General features: G+C 49.1%; 1 protein-coding gene and 1 long non-coding RNA gene across 2 annotated transcripts in view; one reads left to right on the top strand and one right to left on the bottom strand.

Annotated features, from left to right (window-relative positions):
* The window catches only part of Fam222a (family with sequence similarity 222 member A), a 45,543-nt gene that overhangs the window by 9,714 nt on the left and 10,886 nt on the right, over positions 1–24,943 (bottom strand). Inside the window, exon 2 of the mRNA XM_048342798.1 lies at positions 9,158–9,285. Within this exon, the coding sequence (XP_048198755.1) occupies positions 9,158–9,239 (82 nt within the window). The 5' untranslated portion in view covers positions 9,240–9,285. The remainder of the gene's footprint in view (positions 1–9,157; positions 9,286–24,943) is intronic.
* Positions 358–1,726, top strand: LOC125349034. Its single transcript, XR_007210439.1, has 2 exons — positions 358–581; positions 1,635–1,726. It is a non-coding gene; the product is annotated as an uncharacterized LOC125349034 (long non-coding RNA).

The following is a 24,943-nucleotide window of genomic DNA, read 5'->3' as shown; positions in this document are numbered from 1 at the left end:
TCTGTGGTGGCCCTATGCATTCCACAGTTCCAGCTGTGGAGCAGGAAGGAAGGTCCTGCCCCAGTCATCAAACCCAGCTCTTGCCTCCAGCCAGCTGGCAGCAGAGGGCAAGGCAGGCAGCCATGACAGCTGCACAGGAGCCACCAAAGGTAAAACAGTACAGGCCCCAAGAAGCAGTGAGTCCCTCCTGGAAGAAGCTGTGCACAGATACACATGTATCAGTCAGGGTCTGGGGCTCATGCCTGTAGTCCTAGCCACTCAGAAGGCTGACATCTGAGTATTGGGATTTAAAGCCAGCTTGGGCAGAAAGTCTGAAACTCTCATCCCCAAATAACCAGCAGAATGCCTGAAGTAGAAGGCTCAAGTGTTAAGAGTGCCAGCCTTGAGCAAAAAAACTCTGGGACTGTACCCAGGCCCTTAGTTCAAGCCAGTGTGCTGGCACATACACATATGATATTTGGAGTGGCAAGAAACTAGAAACAACCTTTACATCCCTGACACGGAGGTAGGGGTTAGATTTGTTGGTCTTTATCTGTGCAGCGGAATACAATGTGGTTGCTACACCAGAGTTAGCAAATGAGGTGTCTAGGTTGCCAGTAGTAGCAGAGGCCAAGTAAGGCTGAGAGAAGCAACTGAGAAAAGTGCTACTGCTGATTTCACAGAGTCAGCAGTGCCTGCATCCCACTGGGATGCAGGGTCAACACCTAAACCACCTATTTGCAGCTGTGAAAGTAGGGGGGACTGTCAACTGGGAGAGACCCATTCCATTTAAAAAAGAAGAAGAGGTTTGACTACTTGAGGAATCACATGAACTGGCTGTATTTCAAAAACCTATTTGTGCCAGGTACTGGTGGCTCACGTCCATAATCCTGGCTACTCAGGAGGCTGAGATCTAAGAATCACAGTTGCAAGCCAGCTCCAGCAGGCAAGTCTGTGAGACTCTCCAATAAACTACTCAGAAAAGGGCCAGAAGTGGCATTGTGACTCAAGTGGTAGAGTGCTAGCCTTTAGTGAAAGAAGTGCCTAGGGACAGTGCCCAGGTCCTGAGTTCTTCAAGCCCCAGGACTGGCAAAAATCATAATTCTTCATCATCATCATCATCACCATCATCATCTTTTTTTTTTTTTTTTTTTTTTTTTTTGCCAGTCCTGGGCCTTGGACTCAGGGCCTGAGCACTGTCCCTGGCTTCTTCCCGCTCAAGGCTAGCACTCTGCCACTTGAGCCACAGCGCCGCTTCTGGCCCTTTTCTGTATATGTGGTGCTGGGGAATCGAACCTAGGGCCTCGTGTATTCGAGGCAGGCACTCTCGCCACTAGGCCATATCCCCAGCCCCACATCATCATCATCATCTTAAAGCAGTGGCACGCCTGTAATCCTAGCCACTCAGGAGGCTGAGATCTGAGGATCATAGTTCAAAGACAGACAGCTGGGTCAGGAAAATCCATGAGACTCATCTTTAATCAACCACCAGAAAACTGGAAGTGGTGCTGTGGCTGGAAGTGGTAGAGCACTAGCCTTGAGCTAAAAAAATCAGGGGCAGGGCCTAGGCCTTGAGTTCAAGCCCTATGACCACCACCAACAACAAAATGGGGGAAAAAAAGTTTCTGAGGCAATTCAAGGAGATAAAATGGAAGAAGTTGATCCCATAGGAAACTCTGGTTGAGAGGAAATTTCCACTTAACCTAGCTTTTCCTTAACCTGAACTTCCTGCAAGAGCAGGGCAGGGAAAAGGAAAAGCTCACTTCCTCCACGAGGTAAACAACCTATACTGAACAAGTATAGAACCTAACCAAGTCACGTGATGGTTGGTGAAAGCCATGTTTCTTTCATGAGAGGACTGTGGCCACAGAAAATGTGGTTAGACTCTCTGTACATCACTTTGACAATATATAAGGAAAAAAATAAACACAGAAAAAAATATAGGCTGAAATCATTAACTTGTATGCTCTGGAACACTAGAGAAAACCGTAAGTCAATAAATATAATGAATATCCATTCACTTCAGAGAAATAAAGTACTGCAGCTAAAAACAAAAACAAAAAGGATGTGGTTAGAGCCCAGTGTTTTATCATGAAGGAGTAACAGTGGACAACTGTTTCTATAGAGCAAAAGTACAATGCAGATGTACAAGAGCAGAAGGGAAAACCTCACTATCAAAGCATAGAAGAAAGTGAAACAGGAAGTGCTAAACACATAGGGAGGAAATAAAATGAAAAGGAAGAAAGGACTTGGCAGGCTTAGAAGAGAGTACTTGGGGGCTGGGAATATGGCCTAGTGGTAGAGTGCTTGCCTCGTATACATGAAACTCTGGGTTCGATTCCTCAGCATCCCATATATGGACCACATATATGGAAAAAGCCAGAAGTGGCACTGTGGCTCAAGTGGTAGAGTGCTAGCCTTGAGGAAAAAGAAGCCAGAGACAGTGCTCATGTCCTGAGTTCAAGCTCCATGACTGGCAAAAAAAAAAAAAGAGTACTTGGTGAAGACAAGTGGGAGACAGCCAGTCTATGCCTGACACCCCAGAAAAGGCAACTGAAGTAACCCCAGCTTTGGATTTGGGTGCTCAACAAGAGTACCAGGTTCCAGGGAAAGAAAGACTCCAACAGGTAAGCCACACAACACAACACCTCCTGTAAAGTAACTGGACATAAGAGTCAGGAAGTCAGCTTCCACTTCTCCATGGAAACAAACATGCGGCACGTTAGAAGAGGGTAGGGGCTGTGAACTGCTCAAGGACACAAATGACCTGTGGATTCTCTTTTTACCTGTTCAAGTAGAAAGGCAACAGACAGACCATGGGGAATGTTCAGAAGTCCCAGGTGTACCTGAGGCTGCCCAGCAGTACGTAGGGCCAGCATTAGATGATGTGATCTAAGGCTAAAGAGCTGGTGGTGAGCCAGTACTGACCTTACTGAAGAAACTGACTGAAACAGGTGGGTACTGTGTGGATGTATAGCCAGATGTTACATGATAAGCCCTGAGAACACAGCAGTGATATCACTGACAATGGAAGGGAGGAGGAGGGATAGGAGGGGCTGGTAAAAAATGATATTCTCATCTTTAATGTCAGTATTTTAATGTCAGGTAACAGAGGTTTGAAAATCAACTCCATGGCCTAGTGGCAAGAGTGCTTGCCTCGTATACATGAGGCCCTAGGTTCGATTCCCCAGCACCACATATACAGAAAAAGGCCAGAAGTGGCGCTGTGGCTCAAGTGGCAGAGTGCTAGCCTTGAGCAAGAAGAAGCCAGGGACAGTGCTCAGGCCCTGAGTCCAAGCCCCAGGACTGGCCAAAAAAAAAAAAAAAAAAAAAAATAGAAAATCAACTCCAAGAGAATATAAAGAATGAAACATTGAGCTTGGCACTGGTGGCTTACACTTGTAATCCTAGCTACTCAGGAGGCTGAGATCTGAGACAGGGCTCAAAGCCAGCCCTGGTAAGACTCTTATCACCAATTAACCACCAGATAACCAGAAGTGGAGCTGTGGCTAAAAGTGGTAGAACACTAGCCTTGAACAAAAGAGCTCAAGGACAGTGTTCAGGCCTGACTTCAAGGCCTAGGACTGACCAAAAGTGAAAGAATGGAATACTGTAATTTTATCATTTTGCTTGTCTCAGGCCATTTTGTTTGTTCTAGGTCAGATGCCAATGGCCCCATGTCTGTAATTCTAGCAACTCAGGAGATTGAGATCTAAGGACTGTAGTTCAAAGCCAGACCAGGCAGGAAAAGTCCCTGAGACTCTTACCTCCAATTAACCACCAAAAAGTTGAAAGTGAAGCTGTGGCTTGAGTGCTAGAGCACCCAGGCCCTGAGTTTAAGCTCTGGGACAGACGGACGGACAGACACACACACATACGTGTGCATGTATGCGCGCGCACACACACACACACAGGCTCTCTATGGGGCCATTCACAGCGAGCCTCAAGGAAGTTTTGACTAGCAAAAATTGTGTCATAAAATATTTGTCATAAATAGTGAGATGCCAAAAAGGAAAAAAAAGAAAACATTTCATATTAGAACCTAAAACTTGTACCTAAAGAAGTGCTCAGAGACTTCAGAGTCCTAAAGTTTTTCTTTAAAAAATTATTCCTAGCTACTTGGGAGACAGCAATTGGAAGGACCATGGGTCAAGGACAGCTTGGTCCAAAAGGAACCATTTCAATGAGAAAGCTGGGCACTGGTGGAACGTACCTGTCATGCTAGCTATATGAGAGGTATAAAGTAGGAGGGAAGATCACCATGCATGCCAACCGAGGCAAGAAACACAAACTCTTATCTGAAAAACAGCTATAGCAAAAAGAGCTGGAGGCATGGCTAAAGTGGTAGAACACTTGCCCAACAGGCTCCAAGCCTTGAATTTAAACCTTAGTACTTGCCCCTCCTCCCAAATCAGGCCAGGTGATGGTGGTTTACACCTGTAATCCTAGCTACTCAGGAGGGCTAAGGATTGAGGTTCATCAATAAATGTGAAATCACCTACTGTGTCCATCACTGTGTCCATCCTCATACAAATAAATTTGAAAATATGAATAAAATACATAGTCTTCTAGAGAAACATAATTTATCAGGCTCATTCAAGAAGCCGTAAAGCTGGGTGCTGGTGGCTCATGCCTGTAAACCCTAGCTACTCAGGAGGCTGAGATCTGAGGATGCATTTTGAAGCCAGCCCAGGCAGAAAAGTCCCTGTGAGATTCTTATCTCCAATTAACCACTCCAAAAGCCAGAAATAGAACTGTGGCTCAAGTAGTTGAGTGCTAGCCTTGAGCACCAGAAGCTCACGGATGGCACCCAGGCCCTGAGTTCAAGCCCCACAACTGACAAGAAAAAGCAGTGGAATAATTAAAAAACAATTATTACAGAAAAGACATCAAAAGACAGTCACCAGGACACCCCCAAATAAACAGCCCAGCCCCGAGAGCCTTGTGAGAGAATCAACCAGCCTTTAAAAACAGGTAATTCCACTTGTAATTCCACAGGTAATTCCACTGTTCCATGGCACGGGGAAAAGGGAACAAAACCTACCATACTGGGAGAGATGGTACACACTTGTAATCCTAGCACTCTAAACAAGGTTCAAGGCCTGCCTCTAGACAGTTCTAAAGAATAAAAGCTGGGTGTCAGTGGCTCATGCCTGTAATCCTAGCTACTCAGGAGGCAAAGATCTGAGAAACACAGTTCAAAGACAGCCCAGGCAGGAAAGTCCATGAGTCTCTTATCTCCCAGTTATCACCAGAAAACCAGAACTGGTGCTGTGGCTCAAGAGGTTGAGTGCTAGCCTTGAGCTGAAGAGCTCAAGGACAGTGCACAGGCCCAGAGTTCAATCCCCACAACTGACAAAAAAAAAGTTAATAAATTTCTTTATAAAACAACAATATTTCTGATGAAATTGGGGCAAAAATTCTATAGAAAATAAACTCCATTCAGGAAATCATACCCCATTTCTCAGTGGGGTCCAATCAAGAATGCAAAGATAGTTCCATACAAAGGAATCGATTGTCATCCATATTAAGGGATTGTAGGAAAGAAACCATATACTTTTCTTCATAAGCACTGGAAAGTAATTTGGTCAAGGTCAACATCCTCCTTAATAAAACAAAAACAGATGGAGTCTTATGTAACCCAATAAAACACCTGCCTCAAAGCCAGCATTTCCTTAATGGAAAAATCTAGAAGCTATTATTACTACTATTATTTTCATTGTTCCAAGGGCAGTAGCCTACTCTATAAAAACAAAAAACAAAAAACAAAAAAGAAATTAAGGTATAAAACAAAGTAGGATAGAAAATTATCCTTTGCAGTGATAACTGGAAAACCCAAGAGACCAAATCAAAAAACCATTTATAGACAATAAAAGAACTCAGTGAGGTGGCAGAAGTTAATAGCCTTCGTAGAGACAACCTCCATTTACAGAAATAAAACACTTATCAAAACTAGCTCAGTTACCTAGAAGTGAACTTAACCCAAAACATGCAAGACTTAACTGAACCGAATGCTAAGTTGTTCCCAAGGGACACAAAAGGCAGTCTAAAGCCAGGCGCTCGGGCTCATACCAGTGATCCTAGCTATTCAGGAGGCTGAGATCTAAGGATCACAGTTTGAAGCCAACCCAGGCATGAGACTTTTAGTCTCTTCATCAAACAGCCAGAAGTAGAGCTGTCGCACAAGTGGTAGAGTGCTAGCCTTGAGCACAAAAATTAGGGACAATACTCAAGCCCTAAGTTCAAATGCCAGGATCAGTACCAAAAAAAAGAAAGAAAAGAAAGGGAAAGAAAATGAGATGTTTTCCTAAGTCTTCCTAGGTTCTAGATTTATCTGTAAGTGTAATGCAAGCCCTGTAAAAAAAAAAAAAAACATAAGTGTGACTTTTGATTTTATCTAAGTAAGATGATTCCATAGTGCAGATGGCAAAATAAAAGCTGCCAAGGAAATTTTGGGATGGGGATGGAAGAAGCTCCATCCAGTATAGAAACATGCTACAACACAAATGACCCTTGAAAAACATGCTGACACAGCAGTCCAGAAGTGAGAAAAAAAGGGCTATGGAAATGGATATGGACTGCTGCTTGTTAAAACTGACTGTAGTGCTGGGTGCCAGTGGCTCATGCTACTCAGTATGCTAAGATCTGGATTATCATGGTTTAACACCAGCCTGGGCTGTACAAAGTCCAAGAGACTCCATCTCCAAAAAGCTAGCAAAAAGCTGAGCTGCTGCAGGGCGCCAGTGTCTCACACCTGTAATCCTAGCTACTCAGGATACTGAGATCTGAAGATCATGGTTCAAAGCCAGCCCAGGCAGGAAAGTCCATGAGATTCTTATTTCCAATTAACCCCCAGAAAACCAGAAGTGGCACTGTGGCTCAAGCCCCACAACTGACAAAAAAAAAAAAATGCTTAGGCTGGAGGTGTGGCTTCAATGGAAAAGTGCCAGCAAAGAAAGAAAGCCAAGCAAAAGCATGAGGCCTTAGCAAAGTAAGTAAATCTGACTGTAGTGAGGGTTGCACTGTCTCTGAGTCTACTAGAAATCACTGAATTATGAATACTTGTAATGGGTTACTGGTATGCAAATTTTAACTCAGAAAGCTATTACATTTTGTAAGTGCATTATAACACTATAGTAATTAAAACAAGGTAGGATGTGGTGGTCCATGCCTGTAATCCCACACTCAGGAAACTGAGGCAGGAGGATGTGAAATTCCAGACCAACCTCAACACTGTATGCCAGAAAAATTACAAGACCGAGATCATAGTTTTGAAAGACACACTAAAAGCTGGAAAAATCTTTAGAACTATATAGATCATATATGTGTTTTTTAAAACCATAAGAGAACTGGATAAAACCCTAGGGAAATTTTTTCCTTAAAAAAAGAGCAAGGGAAGGGTGACATTGTCCAAAAAGAAATATACTCTTTACCTGGTTTACATAACTGTAACCCCTCTGTACATCATCTTTATAATCATAAAAAAATTTTAAGCCTAAACAGTTAAAAAAAAATCTCAGCCTGAGGAAGTACTTTCTAAGTATGGTGCAAAAAAAAATCCAAAGGCCATAAAAAAAAATACTGAGAAATCTCACCAAATAAAACTCCTCCAATGGCAGAACCAAAGGACAAGCAAACAAACTGGGAAAAAACCTATGCAATTCAAGACAGATAGAGGTCTAAATTCCATCAAATACAAACAGCTCCTCCAGATCAATAAAAGACAAATACTACCAATTGGGGGGTGGGAGGGGAAAGACCATGGAAGTAGATTATTCCAAGAAAAAACAAATGGTTTTACACACAAGCTCAAACTCAAGTCATTTTAATCTAAGATGACATCCTTGTGGTCCAGTTCTCCCTGTTCAGGTAAGCAAAGTGTGGGTGTGTGATGGCATCTGTGTGTGGGGAGCAGGCCCTCTGCCACTGTGCTGTGGTATGTCTATCTCAAGAGGTGGGCTTACGTCTAAGAAGATTACAAATGCACATACCTTTGACCCAGAATTTCTACTTCTAGAGATACAGCCTGCAGCTGCTTTATACTCTGTGACACAGACAGGGTTCATTGCTGCAGGGCTTGTAAGAGCAACAGGTTGGGTACAGTCTAAATTAGAGAAACTGTTCAAATAAATTATGGTTCATCCTTGCTAGGGCAAGGCCTGTGGCAAGAGCACAAGGACGTTCTTTAGAAGCTGACAGGGGATATATTGCAACGTGAGGTGTGGGACTGGGTAATGTATGTGTGGACACTCATCTGCTGGGATGTCCATTAAATACCTCCTGGGGGGGGGCAGAGCACTGGAGATGGACATCCCCTTTCAAGAAGCAAGGGTCAACTCAACCAAAGGCTACAGCAGCAGCCCAGGCCTGGGCCACCACAGCCTCTGATTCCTCTCCACAGACACTAAAAAAAAGTGTTAGTGCAAATCTCCCCATTGCTAATTATTCCATGTACTTAAAATGTTCTTTTTGAGGTAGAGAGCAAGGAGTGAAATTGTCCAACAAGAAAAGTACTCTTTACCTGGCTTGTGTAACCCCTTTGTGTGTCACTTTTTTTTGGGGGGGGGGGACAGTTGTGGGGTTTGAACTCTAGACACTGTCCCTGAGCTCTTCAGTTCAAGGCTAGCACTCTACCACTTGAGCCACAGCACCACTTCTGGTTTTCTGGTGGCTAATTGGAGACAAGAGTCTCATGGACTTTCCTGCCCGGGCTGGCTTTGAACTGCGATCCTCAGATCTCTGCCTCCTGAGTATCTAGAATTACAGGGGTGAGCCACCAGTACCCCGCATGCATCACTTTTACAATAATAAAAAATAAGTACAATTTCTCTTTGGAAACCCCAAAGTAGCTAAAAATTGTGAGAGATCATGGGATGCCATGAGGCATCTGCCCAGAGGTCAGAGCCTAGGAGGCTACCAAGTAACCCTAACCTGACATGATAAAAGCCACACCTGAGTGTGCCTCCCACAGTCCTCAAGGCCCTGGGCTGATGCCCCAAATGAAGGTAAGCCATGCAATCAGGGCCTGGGCAAAGAGAACTGCAGAGAACACACTTCTACACACAATCCATCCACATCATGGTGGAGACTCACAGGGGTCAATGGCTTTCCAGGGGGACCTGCCCTGTGGACTGAGAGCTGGCCGAGGGAGAAGAGGGAGCTGAAAGGGCCTACTCACATTTGCGCAGCTCCAGGCTCTTGCTTGGGCAGGCCAGGTGTTGACCCGGGGGGTTCTGGGTCCTCTGAAGACAGGCCAGCATGGCTGAACTTGGGGTCTCTGGTGCAGAGTGCTTGGCGGCAGGGTCCCTGTGAGGAGGAAAGTGAGATGCGTGTTACTCATGGCCACACACCCTCCCCAGTACTGTGCCTTTCAAAGCAGGCCTCCCTCTCCTGCCTCTGTCAGATAAGGTGACTAAGGCCCAGGCAGAACTCGTCTAAGGTATCACAGGACTCAGAGCAGATGGCCCACTGAGTGTGTGGGTCACCTCCTCCAGGGGTTGCTCTGGCACCCTCAGATCAGCTCAGGCTTCACCCTCCCAAGTCCCAAGGCAGGCAGCCTTGGTTGGGGGAGGAGACCCCAGCTCTCTTGTAATCCTGTGAGCAGATCTGCAGCTCATGGAGAGGGGGAAGGCAGCCTTTGATAATCTCCGGAGTCTACAGATGGCCAGGAAGTGCCAGGGGGACACACAGGTGTCCCCACTTCATCACATGCTGGTCTGGCCTCTGCCTGGGTGGCAGTGTCAGGACCTACTTCCTGTGATGTATGCTTTGGGAGGCAGAGGCACACTCCTGGAACCCAGAGCCCTTGAGCAAGGACAGGACAGGCTTGCCTGGGAAGCTGCTTTGAGAGGTGGGGGTTTCCCAGCCAGGCCCTTCCTCTCTGCAGGCCACAGAGAAGGCGGGTCCAGATGTGAGCTCTAGAGACCTGAGGTCTGCTCTCCTGTGGGCACTGCAGCCCAGCCCACCCCATCCCTAGCTTCGGGCTGGTCACCTCCATCCTCCTTGTTGGTCTGAAAGGAGAAGGGGGAGCGGTGTTTAAGGGGAAGAAAGGGAAGTTATTCAATACTAAACAGGTGTCTGGAGCTCTGAATCCTGCCGCTTTCTTCTAATAATGAAGTATTCATGAGGAAAAGCCTTTTTTCACTACTTTCTTAAGATACTAATTTCACAACAAGCTCCTTGTTACGGTGCAATTATTCCAATCTTGTATTTCCCAGAGATGGCGGCAGCCTCTTGTCTGTCCTGGTCTCTCTGTAAATGAAAGACAATCACGTAACCACCTTTCATTATGCTCTATTTTACTTTCAGCAAAGGTACCCTGAAAGAAATGATTTCCTCTGAAAGGGACTTTTATTCAGTTTCAAAACCAATTTTCTCCTATTACTGTCTCAAAAAAAGAGAGAGAGTGAGAGGGAAGGGGGAATGGATGTGGGGGAGGGTGGGTGATTCTCTTCCCCTCCCCCCAGTCGCCAGCCTTAACACAGCAAGGTGATAAACGCTGCAGTATCCACTTCCCAGCTCTGATTTCTGGCAATTTTAAAATATGCCATTACAATCAGGCAGAAATTATACAGTTTAAGAAGGGAGTGAAGTGGGGCTTACTACAAGGATGCAAGTCCTTGACTTCAGAAGGCAGTGGGGCTCCTCGGGGACCTGTGATGCGAGCAGGTGGTGGGGGTGGGCTGGGCTCAGGCTGAGGCCACCACATCCCTGGACATGGGCCTGAAGGCCACATCAGAGCACATGGGCTCACTCTAGGCAGGTGCCCTGCCCACACACACTCAGGACATGTGACATACACTTGTGCCTGCAGCCCCCTCCCTTGCATACACAGCCCTCGGGCCCCTAAGTGGCAGGCACTGGGAGGTGAAAGGCTCTGGTCCCCAGCTTCCCCTGGCCCTGCCTCCCTCCCAATCTGTTCCACAGCAGAGCCCTCTTGTCACCCTATGTGGGGGTGACAGGGGAGAGCTGCAGAAAGCCAGCCTATGCCCTTCCCCTCAACAGATGAAAGCTTAGGCCAGAGGAGGGTGGTCTTGTGCCTGGGGCCCTAGTAGGCAGTGGCCAGGAGGGAACAGGTGGTCAGTGACCTGGTGCACAGGGGCATCTTAGGCTGAGACCTGGAGCCACCCCACTTCCAATGTGACCTGGGGGGGGGCGGCTAACTACCCCTCTATGGCCTATGAAAGTCATTCCATTACCCCTCTCTCCCATCCCCACCCTCAGGTCATCTTCTGGCCATGCTTCCAGCCTTCGCCAGGTGGAGGGAGCCAAAAGTCCAGCCCCGTCTCTGGGGCCCCAGTTCCTAGTGGTCACTCATCCTGCCATGCTAGGACTTGAAAAGGACAGGTGGAGCTGCAGATGTTGGGTGAGGGAAGGCTGCCTGCACCAGAGCCCTGTCAAGTTCCCCAAGCTGCCTCCCAGGACTCTGGTCATCTGGGAGCCACGGGGCCACCTGACTGAGCTCAGGACAGCAGGGTTTTCAGAGGCAATGGTATTCAAAGCAAAGCCTCTGCTCTGCTTCTCCAGGACAGCCTGCCTAGATTGTTCTGTTCCTCACCTCTGGAAGGCAGGGAGTCAAACCCACCAGCAGCCTGAGACTGTCTGCACTGGGAAAGGGGTAGGTTTTCTCTCCCTGCACCCTTGAGCTCCCTCATCTCATTGCCCATCCTCCTAGAACCCCATGTCCTGCCATTGGAGGCAGCTTGAGGGAGGGGGAGGAGGTGGTATCTAGCAAGTGGGAGGGGCCACCAGACACCAATAGAACGTGGACCTCAGATTCCCTCAGTTCCCAGATTACATCCATCATCTACAAACAAGACCCACAAGGCTCTCTCCTTGGCCTTCTCTATGGCCTCAAAACAGAAGCCAACCTTCTGGGCCTGAGCCTGGAGGTCTCATCCCTTGTCTCCTATTGCGCCTTCCTCTGGCCATTCCACTACCAGCTGTCTCAAGCCTCCAATCCTTTGCACATCTGTGAAATCCCCTGTCCCAGTGCTGCCCCAGGGGATCTCTCTTCAGAGTTGGACTCAGTATCCCCATCACATGCCCCACTTACACCACTGTGATCACTAATTTCCAAGTCTGCCTCTCACCTGATACATTTCTTAAAGGTAAGGACCATATCTTTTTGTTTCTCTCCGATGTTGGCAAAGAACAGTCATTTAGTAAACAGACACTGGATGAATGGCTGTATCCATGAATTCGTTGTCAGATGAAGTGAATACGGCTAGTGAAGGCAAGCATTCTGCACAAGGTCACACAGCAAGCCAGGAACAGGGCTTCGGGAAACACCAAAAACACCATCCACCCATGATTCTCACCCTGGCTCCTCTCTCTGCTGGAAGGCCAGTTTCACAGGATCCCCAGATGGACTCCCCACTTCTCTGACCCAGCCAGGGGCCACTGCACAAGCCACTGCCCATTTTGAAACCATATCTGCAAATCAGACTGTTTATAAGCTCAAGGTCTTCTGTGACTTTAATAATAAAGTGTGGGGGGAGGGATTGGAAGGGAAAAAATGTCGCAAGCCTCAATGATTAGAATGCTTTGGCACAGTCCCTGACATAAGGGTTGATAAGATGCCTTATCTCCCAGAAACCCAAGGAAAAGGTCCCCTCTACCAGATAATGCCCCCAGCTGTCGATATGCCCTTTCATAGCTGAGCATTTAGATAAAAGGAATGTGATGGGAGGGAAAAGAAGGAAGGAACTTTCCAAGTCCTAGGAGGAATTGAGTCTGCTGCTTGCCTTGGCAGGCACTAAGCAACAGAAGGATGTCTGAAAGCTAGCTTTATTTTTATTAAAAGGGCCTTTGGCCCTTGCTTGCCTTTTGTCATCTCTCCCTGCTTGTTTGGCTGCAGAGGGCACGGGGTGGGGGGGGGTGGGGTGGGAGCCCCAGGCCAGTGGGAGTGGGAAGCATGGAAACAGCAGTGTGCAGCTTAGCACTAAGCTGTTCTTAGAGCAGCATGTGTTTACACTGTCTGTCCCTTCGGTGCCCAGCTCCATGAGCATCCTCCCATCACACCCCACAGCATCCTCTTAGCAGCCGCCACTGGGTTCTATCTAGAACTCCATTCCATAGACAGGGAGGAGGTCACACAGATTTTAGATGGAAGGTCCATGGGTGTCAATACTGGTCTGACCCTGAATTGTAACCCAATGGCAATTCAGGGGGTGGGGAGAGGATCAGTTCCCAGCTGTAGCTGGCTAGGAAGGGGGGCAGTATTTCTCTCCAGTGCACTTTGATTCCACTCTAGGAGGGGCAGGGAGGAGATGAGAAGGCAGAAGAGAGAGGGCAGAGACTCTCAGGAGGCCCCTCATTCATCCTATAACCATTGAGCAGAGCACAGTGCATAAGGCATGTGTCAGGCAGAACAATGCTGAGATGAGTAAAGCCCAGGGCTTGCCTCTTACATACCCATTCACTTTCTCACACGCTCACTCACTCATTCATTTATTCATCCATTCAGCCAGCAAACACTTCCTCAACCTCGTGCCACATATGGGAGCATGGAAAGAGAAAAGAATGTCCTGGCACAAGGCACTCAGACAACATCCCAACCAGAACATTCGGAAACATACGGAAGAGCTTTTTCTGGTAACTCTTCCCTCTCCCAGTGTAGGGGTGGGGAGAACTTTGCTCCAGCCTCTATGGATAGCATTTGGCCAGGGCCAGATTCAGCTGGCCCTATAGCAAGTCACATCTGGATTTCCTGACAGGGCAAGGCTGAACCCCATGGACTATAGCCCTCATCCTCCCACTGTCCTTGGAGCAGCTACTCCAACCTCTGTGTCTCTACTTAAGACTTGCTGTGGGTGATCCTGCCAGGCCCTTCCCAGACTCCAACAGGATCAGAAGTTCACAGAGAGCAAGCCTGAGACGAGGTTTCACTGGCCTGGGAGAGGCTGGGCATCAAGGTTTTCCTTGGCCTCTGGGCCTTCATTTTCCAAGCCCAATTTGATGGGAAAGTAAGCTGCCTTAATGGTTGAAGCCATCCAGCCTGGAGAAACAAGACATAATGAAGTGGTTTTCAGACAGGATGCATGGTATCCTGTGTGTGCACAGCGGAGGGCTGGGTATGCATGCAGGAGTGAAGACGCAGTCCACAAGTCCTATTTGAAGAACTTGGGGTCCCATGTGGGATCTGTGTGCTGATAGGAAGCAGGAAATCCCCAGCAGTTCACTCTGAGTGCAGTGTACAGTCAGGACTCTGCACCGGCCACTGTTCACCCTGCTCAGGGGGGTGCAGACCCCCCCCCCAACACCAACCTGCTCCCCTCTGTCCTTGGTGGCCACTGGAGTCTCCTTTTCTTCATGCTGTTGTAGCCACACAGCTGTTGCCAGATGCAGGGAAGGGCCTCAAGTGGTAGGAGGCCCAGGCTCAGGTAGGAAAATGGGTGCCAGAGTGGTGGGTGGGGCCAGACTTTGGCTGTATGGCTCTGACCTGATCACCCATTTGAGCTGTCTCCAGCACCACCACAGGCCAAGGCAGCATCAGGTCTTGGAAAGCTCAGTCCTCTCCACTGAGGTGCCAAAGCAGGCTAGCTCACGGCCAAAATGACCTTGCTCAGAAAGGTCGTTGGGAATCTGAGCACACAGTTCATCCTCCATCCCCACCAGTGCTCCCACATCAGGAGGGTCCATGTCTGTCCTTCCCCTCCTTGTGTCCATCCCTGTCCCTCCTAACTACCCCGGTCCCAGCATCTCTATTTTCCTCCAGTCTTTCTTCCTGTCTGACCCTCTGCCCCCCCCACCCATTACTGTCACTGTCACTGTGAGGCAGCTAAGCAAAAGCCCACCCCTCCTCCCTCCTGCAGCTCCCTCCCCCAGCCGGTTCCAGAGCCGGAGGCCTTCCAGGGGACCCTGTTAATAATTAAATGTTAATCTAAAAAGCAATTTGAGCTGCTGCTAGGCAGATCTGGTTAGAGATTACATTAGCATGGAGGAGGCCAGGGTAATTTTCTTTAACCCCTTTCCTGATCTCTCAAGACAGAATCTTCAAGTCAGGCAGGCACTGCTGATTAAACCAGCGCAGGGCTTGGCTGTGGATAAGGGGTCTGTGAAAAGTGATTATTTCCCTCTGCCAGTTGGGTCAGCACCAGAAGAGGATTTCTACTCTCTTTTAAGTGTGGGGTTGGGAGGAGTACCGCCCTTTTCAACAGGAGGCCCCCATCTCCTGACCATATTACAGCTGCATCTTCTACCCCACAGGCCAGGGGTACATCGAAGATGCTCATCTGGCCACACAGCATAGCCGGCTCCCTCTGCACCCAGGACAGACACCAGTCACATGCCTGACCCTTATTCAGTGCCCAGTGCTAATTTCTAGTGTCTTATCTAGGTCTGGTTCTGGGTTGGGCACTAAAGCCAGGCATGCTGGTTCCTCTGGGTCAATCAAAGGGGAGACCAAAGCAATGAAGTAACTATCACAAGTTCTGAGTTCAGCCATGTCTCTAGGTGGGTTGTCCCCTCAGCACAAGGCTCTTGCCTGCTCACTTTTTTATTTTGGCCAGTCCTGGGCCTTAGACTCAGGGCCTGAGCACTGTCTCTGGCTTCTTTTTGCTCAAGGCTAGCACTCTGCCACTTGAGCTACAGCGCCACCTCTGGCCATTTTCTATATATGTAGTGCTGAGGAATCGAACCCAGGGTCTCATGTATATGAGGCAAGCACTCTTGCCACTAGGCCATATTCCCAGCCCTGCCTGCTCACTTTTGTGGGCCTTGGCTCCTGCAATCCTTCTGCTTGCCAGCCCTTCTTAAGATTTCTTAATATTCTACTCAATCTTCAATTGAAGCCAGGGCTCCCGAGGGCTTCTAAGACATACAGGTGCATGATAAATGTGTGAGAATATAGTACAGTAAATGTATTCCTAATGTGGCTCCACTATCCTTCTTCTACAGCCTTATGGTGCCGTTACCAATGCCCCATACAAAGCTGACATTCAAGAAAACATCTCCTGAAGGAGAAGGCGAGAGGTATGGCTTAAGAAGTGTTCTACTGTGACATGGGGCTGGGGTCTAGGGGTGGGCAGCTGTTGCAGGGTCCTTCAGCACCACGGACAGCTCCAGAACAAGGGCCCAAGAAAGGGGCTGGGCCAAGTCTGGGAGTGCAGTTGCTAAGGAAACGGGATGTGATGATGTTTGCCTTCCTTCTGGGGACGTGATAAACACCTACTGTGCGCCAGATTCTTCACTAGATGCTCTGGGAAGCCTCAGGGAGGTGATCTAGAAGACAAGTGATAGCCATCATGAGCCATCCCACCTGGCCCTGGCTGTCACTATGAATGAGATCCCAGCTCCCTTAGAAGGAGGGGACAGTACTGTGCCTCAGGCTTCAAATTCAGATGCCTATGCTCTGTCCCTTCACTAAATCCCTGTTTTATTCCAGAACTCTAGCTTTGGGAAAATATTTCCATCTCTCCCAGCCTCAGTTTCCACATCTGGACATGCTAACTGCTTATCAAGGATACAGTGGGGTCCTGAGAGCCTGAGATTCAGTTCCCAAAGGCTCTCTACATGAAAATAAGCTCTCTGCCCCAGTGCGGGGCATAATTCTGGGAGAGGGCCAGTCAAGTGTGTGGCTGAGCACCTGGTCCACAAACAATCCATCTCCAGATTGAGGCTACAGGCCCCTGGCAGGCTTCCCACTGATGCTCTGTTCTCCAGCAGCCCAGGTCTCTCAAGTTCTGCACATCCACTTTCTCTCTAGCCTCTGTGTGCTTACAAGAGGCCACAGCATGGGACTCCTCCCTCTTCTCCCTGGCCTTCTCTTGGGAGTGTGTGTGTGGGGGGGGAATCCTTGGCAGCCACCAAAGCCATCCGGCGTTACCAGATCACCCTGGCATAAGGAATCCCCAAAGAGGAAACAACACTTCATGCAAAGTCAAGATTGCGTGGGGTGGGGGTGCCCAAATCCCTGCACCCCAAGTTCAGGTAAGACAGGCAAGAGGAAGGAGGAAATCTAATAATGAGAGTCACAAGAGTGGTTCTGATTTTCAGTGTTCCACAAAGGCTCAGCCCGTCACCTCATTGAACCCACTCCACAACCCCGACAGTGAGGACTGTTATTTACCTAAAAGAGAGCAGAAAGGGCTGCCCAGGGCCATTGGCAGAAAAGCCCTAGCATGGATGAGCTGGGCCTTAGCCAGACAGGGCCTGAGAATTCAAACACAGAATTCAAACACAGAAGGGAGAAATGGACCAGGAGTGTTTGGAAAGTGGAAAACCAAGACTGAGGAGAGCAGATCCAGGGTGAGGGTTGGTCTTGACTTGTCGCCCAAAGTCAAGATCAACAGGTGCTTCTACAATGAATAAGCATCACTTCTGATTGTTTAAGAATGTTTCAAGGGCTGGGGATATAGCCTAGTGGCAAGAGTGCCTGCCTCATATACACGAGGCCCTAGGTTCGATTCCCCAGCACCACATATACAGAAAACGGCCAGAAGTGGCGCTGTGGCTCAAGTGGCAGAGTGCTAGCCTTGAGCGGGAAGAAGCCAGGGACAGTGCTCAGGCTCTGAGTCCAAGGCCCATGACTGGCCAAAAAAAAAAAGAATGTTTCAAGGGCTGGGAATGTGGCTTAGCAGTAGAGTGCTTGCCTAACATGCATGAAGCCCTGGGTTCGAGTCCTCAGTACCATATACACAGAAAAAGCTGGAAGTGGTTCTGTGGTTCAAGTGGTAGATAAGAGTGCTAGTCTTGAGCAAAAAGCTCAGGGACAGCAGCCCAGGCCCTGAGTTCAAACCCCAGGATGGAAAAAAAAATGCTTCCCGTGACTACCAGGAAACAGGAGGCAGGTGCTCAGGGTTAATCTGCCAACTGGACAGGAGTAGCTGCTTTAAGGGGAGACAGAAAGCTTTGAAATCCAGGAGCAATATAGAGATGAGCCTGCTAAGGAGCCAGATAGGATGTAGCCAGCCAATACTTGAGCAAGTCCTGGCAGACCTGCCATAGACCGCTGCTCTGTGGAACATATTGCCTCCTAAACTCCACACCATTTTCCATCCAGTGGGACCATGCTAAACTTTTCCACCTGTACTAACCCCTGCTCCCCACCCAAAACCACCTCCTGAATTCCAGTCATTTCTAACAATGCCTTTCTGCACCCCTCCCTGGACTGGCCCTGTGCCCTTGCTATTAACCTTCCTCAGCATACTGGGTGTCTTTTTGTTCTTCTAACAGGACGACATTCGTCCTTCCCCACAGGACCTTTGCATCCATGGCCTGTCTTGACCTAAATATTTTTTACATCACTGTCCAGTAGATATATGCAAGAAGGCTGGGCATCATGGTACACATCTAAAATCCCAGCTTCTTGAAAGGAGGAATTATATCACACGTTTAAGGCTAGCCTCATAAGGTTAGCTTGAGGTGCTATCTCAAAAATAAAAACAAGGGGCTAGGAATATGACTTAGTGGTAAAGTGCTCACCTTGTATACATGAAGCCCTGAGTTCGATTCCTCAGCACCACATATATAGAAAAATCCGGAAGTGGCGCTGTTGCTCAAGTGGCAGAGTGCTAGCCTTGAGCAAAGGGAAGCCAGGGACAGTGCTCAGGCCCTGAGGTCAAGCCCCAAGACTGGCAACAAAAACAAAACCAAACAAAAATAAAAATAAGCCAGGTGTTGTTGGTTTAAGTGGTAGAGCACCAGCCTTTAGCAAAAAAAAAAAAAATGTGAGCATAAGACTCAAGTTCAAGCTCTAGTACAGGAGGGGATGGGCAGAATTAAAAGGGATCTGGGCATGACTCAAGTGCAAGAACCAAAGTTCAATCCCCAGTACCAGAAACAAACATTAAAAATAAATATCAGGGGGCTCAGGTGGGAGAGTGCCTGACAATGAGCAAAAGCGTCAGATACTGAGTCTGAGTCCCAGTCTTGGGCACACACAAAATGAAATATGCAATAATATGAACTCTACAAGTAAGTGTAAATTTTCTGGTAGCCATAGACAAAGTTAAAATTAGAAATACAGCTTAAGAATCCAATAGGGGCTGGGACTGTGGTTCAGTGATAGAGTGCTTGCCTAGCATGCATGAAGCCCTAGTTCGGCTCCTCAGTACCACATACACAGAAAAGGCCAGAAGTGGTGCTATGGCTCAAGTGGTAGGGCACTAGCCTTGAGCAAAAGAAGCTCGGGGACAGTGCCCAAGCCCTGAGTTCAAGCCCAGTACTGGAAGAAAAAAAAAAAAGAAGAACCCAATAGATCCCAAATAGTATGTAACCAATCAAGATGTAATCAATATTCAAAAATTACCAATGAGAGATTTTGTCACTTTTTTCACACTACATGTTAGGGATGATCACATAGGCCTTCTCAGCTCACTGTGAGGACTCTGTGGACAGCGGGTGACCACACTCTTTCCAACAGGCCCCTCTCCCCACTGCCTACCCTGTCACCTCCCCCAGGTGGCATTTTTCTTGTAAGCTCCATCTTCTTGTCTTTGAAACATCACCTCTGCCAAGAGGCCCTCCCTGACCACCTGCCAGGTTGGGCCCTTTGGCCCAGCCACCACCTCATCACCTCTACTCTCCTTCACTGCCACCATGGCTCTGAAATCATCTTCCTGCAGCATAGCTGAAGGTTCATCTCACCCACCAGAGCACAGACTCTGCTGTTTGTATGCGGGCACATGGGGGTATACAGCAGGTGCTCAGGGTGGGTGGGTGATATGGGATGGAGGCAGAAGAAACGGGCCAGAACTCTTGTCTTCCTAGCTCTTCCAATTATAGTCTATCTAGGTGATGGGAGGTGGGGAAAGGTGCTTATATGCATGTACACGTGCATGCACACATGTGGGGGATGTGTACACACAATCACAGCTTTCCCTGCCCCCTCTCCTCAATTCTTAAAAGCAGGAACAGAGGACAGGCTTCCTTTCAAAATCAGCCCGGTGCAGAAAAACGGCTGTGACAGCACAAAGCCGAGATTGAATCAGCGACAGGCCGATTGCCTAGTGACTGTTACAAATGATCTGACGTGGAAAAGACAGGATCAGATGTGTGCAGAGCAACGGCTGTTCTGCACCCCACATGCCTAACATTAAGGCTGCCGGGTGCAGGTGGCTCCTGGGAGCTCAGGCTGAACAAGCCGGCCGGCCAGCCAGCCAACCCACCAACCAACCAACCACATGAGCCCAGGACAGGCTTGCCATGGAGAGGGCGCTTCCTCTAGCCAGATCCTGGGTATGGCTATGTCCACACTCCTGAGCCTGTATACCCAGACCAGTCATTGTGCAAGGTAAAGTCAGTGCTGTTTAGATGCTCTACAATCTTAGCAGGAAGTCCTCAGAATGGAACCAACTACCCAGGTCTGGTCAGGGAGATGGTGGCTGCTTCTCTCTTTGTCAGATTTATTTCCAAACACTAAAAGATGAGTAGTACTTTTTCAATGTGCTCTATCTCTTCTTCATTCAGTCCCCAGCTTCTTTTCTAAGAACCTGAGAAGCGAGGTAAGAAGGGGCCAGCCTCCCCTCCCCCGAGCCCCCCCCCCCCCCCCGGCCATGATGGCCATCCCAGCCTGGGCTCCCAGGCATCTTATACTGGCCCCCAGCCAGTCAAGCCCACAATGGAAATCTTGGTTGAGCACATGGAGGAATGGAGGAATTGGGACCTTTATTCCCCATTGCTCCTATATGACCAAGGCCTGCAGAGTCCTCCTTTGTAGTCATTTTGATCTGGACCTGTGGTTCTCTCCTACCTTTACCACAGTTTACCACCTCAACCAGCAAATTCCTCCACAGTCCTGGCAGAACACCTGAGCCCCAGAGCATTAAGAGTCCTCATCATGCAGGCGGGAACAGGCAGAGAAAGGAGCAGGCTGCTTCTGGGTCCTCCTATTGGTGTGGCAGAGGATGGGAGGCAGTGGGTGCCCCAACTCGTGATATGGAGGCCGACAGGATGCTGCCTTCAACACCAAGTGTGTGCCTCCAGCATGAGGGGCCTTCCACCCATCCCTCTGTGTGTCTTACTCAGGAGAACAGAGGCTTGGGGAGGAAAGGACTGCCCCAGGCCACCTGGTGGGGACTGGATGTGAACCTGGGCTGTTGGACTCTAAAGCCCCTGGCTGTGCTGGAGGATGGCAGGAACTCCACATGCATACTCACTGCCCTCTTGTACTTACTGGCCCTTCCCACAGTCCTGGCCCCAAGTGGCTGATGCCAATGGGGTGATCCTGAGACCAATGAAGTCATCCTCCTGATACCAGTACCACCCTAGCACTCAATTGGCCTCATTCTCCAGAATCACAATGCACTGCCCCTGCCACCCGTGGGACCTGACAGGCAGCTTCTAGGGAGAGAAAAATAGCTCTGCCTCCAAAGTGCAAATGCAAAACTGAGCTCCAAGATGTTCTGCTGCTCCCCAGCACGGCTGTCCTGAGTCACCAAGTCCTGTGCAGCCTCAGTTTCTCCATGTGCGGAGTGCAATTATAAACTACACCTGCCTCAGCACCAAAATGGGTAACACACCACAGAACATAGAAACTGCATGTCACTCACACTTGGTGCTGACTGGCTTAGGCCAGTGAAGAAGGTATGTGTGAGGTGTCACAGGGACCCTTGAGCTCCAGGACCTAAACCCTAACACCCTAACTCACCCCAGCAGTTTAACCTCTAACTTCTAGGGTCAAGACCCCAAATACAAGCAGTTTGGGCATGGCTCCAAAGAGTGCACTTACAATGCCTTGCTGGAGCAGCTGCTGGGGACCCATGGAAGAATCAAGCACATTGGGAAATGAGCTACCCACATGGTAACCTCAACTTTGGGCTAGCCAGGACCTCAGGGAGCTCACAAGAGAGGCTGTTCCCTGGACACTCCCAGGGGGATGGCAGACTTGACACCAAAGGTGCCCATCAGAGGCCCATGAGCCTGAAGAGCTAGGCCTTGCAGAGCCAACTAGAGGTGGGGGGCTGCCCCACAAACAGCAAGATGTGGTACATCCCAGCCACTTGCTCATCCATTGCTCCATGCCCCCTCTCTGGGGTAGAGATGAGTACCCCAGTGTGTTAGAAGGGGAAACTGAGGCACAAAGAGGAAGAAGCCTTGGTCCATCACCCACAGAGAACACGCCATGCAACAGGCACTGTGCATTTCCAGCACCACCCTGGAAGCTGGCCTGTCTGGTTCATGTTCTAACCAGCTACACACAACCTTGGGCAGGTCCACTAATCTCTTTGTGCTTCAGTATCCTCATATGCTTAAAGGGCTTCATCGTATATCTATACTTCACAGATCAGTGTGAAGGAATTTTGGCACAAAATAAATTTATGGATTTATTAAAACAAAAAAGGGCCAGGAGCCTGTGGCTCATGCTTGTAATCCTAGCTACTCAGGAGTCTGAAATCTGAGGATCATGGTCCAAAGCCAACCCAGGCAGGAAAGTCCATGAGACTTTCATTTCCAATTAGCCACCAAAAAAGCTGCAAGTAGAGCTGCTCAAGTGGTAGGTAGAGCATCACCACAAAAGCTCAGGGACAGTGCCTAGACCCCCAAGTTCAACCATAAGGCCAGCACAAAAAAAGGCGGGGAGGGGGAATGTAGGGTTGAGGGTAGCTCAGTGGCACACATTTGCCTAGCATGCATTTGGCCCTAGGTACCATCCTTAGCACTGCAAAAGAGAGAGGAAAAAGAAAAAAAAAACAGGGAAAAGAAAAGAAACTGAAAGCTGATGACCTGGGAACCATTTGGTCAGTAGGCCCGGCTCCCTGTCTAGGTCCAAATGGGTGCCAGGCCTGGGGAGGAGTGGCAGCAGTATCTTTCAGTCTTGTTGGGGCATGCGCCAGCATGTACATTTGTGTGCACGCGTCTGTGTGTGTTGCTGCAGCGGCTTCTATGCAAACATGTTAATTTGTTTTCATTTTGTGTTTTTTTTTCCCTAGCAGGATAATTGGGTGAGTTTGAAGTCTTGGCGAGGCTGCTGATTATAGCTATTTGGGTGGTGCCCTCACAGGGCTTGGGCCCTGCCTCCTGCCTCTGGAGATGTGGGCAAGGCTGAGAGTGTTTTGCAGGGGTCAGGGCCTTGAAGGAGGGTTCTGAGGGCTCTTGTTGGCAGCAGATGGGCCAGGCAAGCCATCCTGACACCCCAACACTGCCCCAACCCAGACAATAACATATAACTGAAGCATGCAGATCCTGCCCACAGTATCTTTTCTTTGTGCTGCTGGCTCTGTTAAATTAAAAAAAAAAAAAGAAAGAAAAACAAACCAAACTAAAATTTCATCTAAATTTCTCATTGCTTGGTCACTCAGGAAAAAAGCACAGCAACCCCATAGCTCTAGAACTGCCAGTCCCCAGGCCCAGAGGCAGCTGCTGTGTTCACTGTGATTCCTGTGTGGGCCTATGGATGCCACAGTTCCCTGCCCTGGAGGAAGGTCAGACTCAGGCTCTGCCTTCCAACAACTGATGACCTCAGTCAGGCACCAGCAAAAAACGTTCTCATCATGGATTTTCAGGCACAGCCTGTGGGTGTCCTGTACTTGACTCCATCCCAGACCGGTTTGTGTCTGTTTCTCCCCATAGGTGCAGGTCCAGGTCTCTCAGTCTTTGGTTCTAATTTCACTGAAGGCCTACTTCATGCCACACTGCATGAAGACCTCAGTGTTTTGATTTATAACACTGACTCCTACCTCTTCCTCCTCAGTGGAGGACCTACCCCTCCTGCTGGCCACTCAGTAGGTCCACAGCAAACCAGGTGAGTAGCTACGGAAGGCTCTTCCAGTAGGCAGAGCCCTCCCTCCTCAGAGGCAAGAGAAAGATACAAATAGCAGGAGGAGGCAGGGAGATGACAGGCTTCCTGGCGGGTCCCCTGGGGGTGGCAGACAAACTTCTGTAGAGGGCCTGGGCCTCCCCTTCACACAGGGTGGCAGCTGGCGGCACCCCTCCCCCACCCAGCACCACACAAAAGGACCTCTATTCCTGCTCTGTGCATTTGTGCCTGGCCAGCTGGGTCGCATCATCCTCTCCTCACTCCGAGGGCTGCCCAGCCAGGCCAGGCCAACACAAAGGCTGATGTGTCCTTGCCCAGCCTGGCCTTAGAGGACCCTGTCCACAGAGGATTAGAAAGCTCAGCAGTGTCCAGGGGAGGGTGTGTGGTATATGGCAAGGCCTCATGTCTGGGTGTTTACAGGGAGGTCAGGAAAGGACTTCAAGGTGATGACCCCAGGTGGGTGTGGCTCCAGCTTTAGCACCTCACAGATGTATAACTTTCCATTGGTTTCCTCATCTATACAATGGGGAAGTAATGGCAACATGTCCAGTTCTTTAGGCTGTCAGAGGGCTCAGAGAAACCATTGCCAGGGTCTGGTATGCCATTAGGGAGCAAGTAGGAGGGGGTGTGCAGGAGCCTGGTGGCAACAGGGGAGCAGCATCTTGTGCCCAAACTACTCCAGAAGCCAGGAGGGCTCAGCCTCCTTCTAGACTACTTCACCCTCTATCCATCAAGGCCCAAGTCTGTTGGCACTGACCTCCTTGGGTGTCTCCAGGCAGTGGTGGGATGGCAGCTACTGCTAAATGAATATCTATATGCAGGGACTCGTAAGTCCTGGGCAAAGTGGCCCGCTGGTTAAGGGCTCCAGAATCCAGTGACCTGGACTCAAGTCCCAGTCTTCAGATCCTGGCCTCTCATTCCCTGTAGATATGGGTCTGTGTTGCAAGCTTGACATCTTGATCACAACCTTTCCCTCAGATCCCAGAGGAAAGCTGAAGCCTCATGGTAGGTGGCATAGGGCCTGGCATGCAGAGGAGAACAATGATGGAGGGAATATATTTGGAATCCTTTGATTTATTTTACTTGATGAGCTTGCAATTTTTAGCAGTTTCTAAGATGTTCTCAGTTGGACCAGGAGGGCCATAGAGGGCAGGGGCAGGAATCCTGGGCCCCCAGCCCGACCCATCATCTCCCTGGCTGACCCCCAGGAGCCCTCTTCCTGCCACACAAAGTCCTCCTTTCTCCCTCCCACCCACTCAGGGC

This window comes from Perognathus longimembris, chromosome 3 (genome assembly GCF_023159225.1).
Source record: "Perognathus longimembris pacificus isolate PPM17 chromosome 3, ASM2315922v1, whole genome shotgun sequence".
In the NCBI taxonomy this organism is placed as follows: Eukaryota; Metazoa; Chordata; class Mammalia; order Rodentia; family Heteromyidae; genus Perognathus; species Perognathus longimembris.
Note: the sequence above shows the minus strand (reverse complement) of the source record. Positions and strands in the feature narration are given on the sequence as shown.